Source organism: Apaloderma vittatum, unplaced genomic scaffold (genome assembly GCF_000703405.1).
Source record: "Apaloderma vittatum isolate BGI_N311 unplaced genomic scaffold, ASM70340v1 scaffold41361, whole genome shotgun sequence".
NCBI classification, from domain to species: Eukaryota; Metazoa; Chordata; class Aves; order Trogoniformes; family Trogonidae; genus Apaloderma; species Apaloderma vittatum.
In genome coordinates, this window is record NW_009698135.1 from 7,157 (window position 1) to 10,447 (window position 3,291).

Below are 3,291 nucleotides of genomic sequence, written 5' to 3' on the forward strand. Positions count from 1 at the left end.
ATTTAGATGTTTTTCTCTGCAACTGCCTCACAACCTACAAGAAAACTTGACTGATCCTAAAGCCTGGGTGAACTCTGTTACTCCAGATAATGAGGGGTTGTTGAGTCACTAGCTGTGCTGGAGCTACTCTACAAGAATAGCCCCACGGGGCTGCCAAGGGGGCTTGCTCTGCCGCTTCCCACCAGTCACCATGAAAACTGCCCCGTGCTTGGCCTGGGCTGGTTTGAGCTCCAGCTGTACCCGAGAGCAGGCGTGGTGGCCTCTGAGCCAGCAGGTCTGATTTTGAGAGTTTGGGCCACCACTGATGGACAGAACAGAGGCAGGAACAACGAGAGGGTGTGAGATTAAGATGATCTAGTAAGAGCTGACAAACCCTTGACAAACTTAGTCTCCATAGGAACAGTCTTAGAAAAAAAGAACTGGTTTTCTCTGAGTCAGTTCCCTGCCAGGGCTTCGCAGGAGGTAGGTCATTTATGAGCCACCACAGAGCTGTTTCTTAAAGGCGGCCAGCTCTCTTTTGATGCTTCACTGACTTTCGGTGGGTCGTCATTTCATAACGCCAAAGAAATTAATTTTTTTCTGTGTGGGGACAGTGGTATGTTCAGAATTGAAGGCCTGACCACGCAGGAGGGCTAAGGTCTCCATGGGTCAGGAAGGAGCTGCCCTTCGCTGCTTGGCCACCACTGGCATGGTGCTTTGGTGGGGAGCCTGAAGGTTTTGAGGATGTGGAGGAAGCACATCAGAAGAATGGCAAACCGTCTATCTGCTTTGCTTCTGTTTCGTCTTGTTTTCTTGCTCTTTTGACTGAAGCAGCCATTTGTCAGGGAATACATCAGGAATGACATCAGGAATGATGAAGCTAGTTTTAGGGCCATCGTCACCATCCCCAAGAACAAAACACGTACAAATGCCTTTGCTGGACATCTATGACTGCTTTGGGTTTAAGATTGGATCTGAAGCCAGAGCACTATCCGTAATCCAGTGATTTTTGCTAGCCATCTTTTGTCAGGAGAGTCATTTATGGGAGCTCCTGATTTCTCTCTCTTCTGACAGTCACTGGGTTCAAGTTGTTAGCTGGGTCAAATTCCTCACCCTGTGACATTTTCAGTGTCATCATTTAGTAAGGAATTTACCACTTTGACACTTATTTTTGCTACGCTCACAACCCACTTTTAAGCAAGGGACAAACTGTGACTATGCTTCTGTTTAGGTTTAATTATATTGATGTTCTTCATGAGCAGGCGCTACCTTGAAACTAGGTTTGACAGCAAGCAATTATCATTTCTAATTTTCAGTGGGAGTCTTGTGGAAGTTGTTAAAATGAACATGCAAAGTAGATGGCCATTGCTTGGAGAATGCTTCAGGTCAGTCAGGTGTTGTCTCCTCAGCAGAAGCAGGAGCTGCAGCACCTGTGTTGCTGTGCTATAGATTCTCCTTTTTTGCAAATGCGCAGCTGCTCGTGGAAAAAAACATCATGCAAATATGCATGCAGCTTGCTTTTGGGAACACAGTAAACTGTGATTTACTGCTGCCACACCAGCTAAGCATTCAACTTGCACAAAAGCTGCTAGGGGAAGAGTGTTTCTAATCATAGTGATACTTGTGTGTAGAGGTTGCTTGAAAAAAGACTGTCTAAAATGAAAAAAAATACAAGTTTAGCAACTATGATAATTGCAGTGTCTGCACACATTCTCAGTGAGCAGCACAAACCACAAGACCTGAGTGTTTAGAGGAACTTCCATCTCAATATCCGCAGTGCAGCTGATGTTCTTTGAGACCTCTGAAGAAGCTGCGTGGTTGTTCCCTTAGCCAGGGGCTGCATTTATTGTTCCTGGATATGAGCAATGGTCACTTGCTGATGGGCCCTGATAACAGGAGCAGGGGCTGGAGGCTCGCTCCCTGCCCACCTCTGTGTCTCCTTTGACTGTTACCAAGGAGACAGACAGAGATTAACCAGGAGCCACCCATCAGACCCCAGTAAGAAGTGGGCCTGAATTTTTCTTCAAAGCAAGCAAGGATTTTGAGAGCAATCTAGCAGATGCCAGGAATTTTCGTTTGAATCTAAACATTTGTTGCAATATTCAGCTGGAGTCATTTTTATCTGGAGTCTAACTGCAGAGATGCGAGGCTCTCGGACAAGGATCAAAGCTTGTAACTCTGCACCCCAAGTCACAAAAAAGGAGGCTGGAGAGAGGTGGTCATCACTGTGATGTCAGCTTTTGCTGGATCAACATCCTTACTCTGCAGGGCAGGAGTTATTTCACCATGTTTCCTTTGGTTTATGGGAAAAAAAAAAAAGGCCATATACAGTATCTGTAAAACAGCAAAGAAAGAGTCGTAAATGCTTTTGAAAGAGCCTCATAAATTTATCACAATGGCTTTAACATTGATTTAATTTTTTAAGGACAGAAGTACTGTGTTTCCGTATAAATCTGTAATGCAAACTGTTAGAGGCTCACTGCTCTAGCATACTAAGCTCTGTCCCTATTACAACCAAATGATTAACTGGAACTTTGGTTTAATAGTGAAAGAGAAAGTTGACACTTTGGGTGATCCAGACTTACTTTCTGACTTGGCCACAAGCTTCCTGTGGAAGCTTTAACGCCACTGCATTGTACTGCTCCACACATGGACTGTCCTGCTTAATGGTGCAGCGGATGCTGGAAGTCAGTGTGTTTGAATATGAACCTTTCAGGTGCTACAAGAGCAAGGAGGAGGCATGCAAATACCCACACAGATTCCAACAGTATCACCTAAAGGCATAAGTGTGCTGAATATTATTAAAAACCCAGTTAAGTAGCGTTTCCTAAATAGACTAGGTAAGCCAGAGATGGGAAAAAAAGCATAGGAAGATCAAATGATTTGCTAATCAGTTAATGCAAGCGCACTGCTTTGAGCTTTGCCATCACAATATGCATTGACCCAGTCAGCTCTTGGGTCTCCTGGTCTCCTGTCCAGCAATGTTCTGATCACTGCAGAGCAGGACAAGTGGCATAAAGAGATTTTAGAGGAAGAACTAGAATCCTGTTCTGACTTACTAGGGGCACACTCAAAGAACTACATTCAGGCCACATCCCATGCGCTGCATGGCGGCGCCTTTCGATTAACACCGTGCTGCTTAAATGCCCTGTGAAGCAATTTACTTTCAAGGTGGCTGAAAGGAGGAGCGAAGCGCTGGAATTATTATCATTAAGAAAGTGGAATTTTGCTCTTCAGACGTAAACAGCACAGCAGGCTCAATAGCATTTTTATTTTTGCTCCAAATTCCAAATGACCGCTCTCAGAAAATGC

The 3,291-nt window shown here is 44.7% G+C and overlaps 1 protein-coding gene across 1 annotated transcript in view; it reads right to left on the reverse strand.

The window, feature by feature from the left end:
* The window catches only part of LOC104280284 (secreted frizzled-related protein 2-like), a gene marked incomplete at its 5' end in the record, with an annotated part of 8,049 nt that extends 5,351 nt beyond the window's left edge, over window positions 1-2,698 (reverse strand). Inside the window, one exon of the mRNA XM_009877884.1 lies at window positions 2,565-2,698. Within this exon, the coding sequence (XP_009876186.1) occupies window positions 2,565-2,698 (134 nt within the window). The remainder of the gene's footprint in view (window positions 1-2,564) is intronic.
* Window positions 2,699-3,291: the final 593 nt, after the last annotated feature.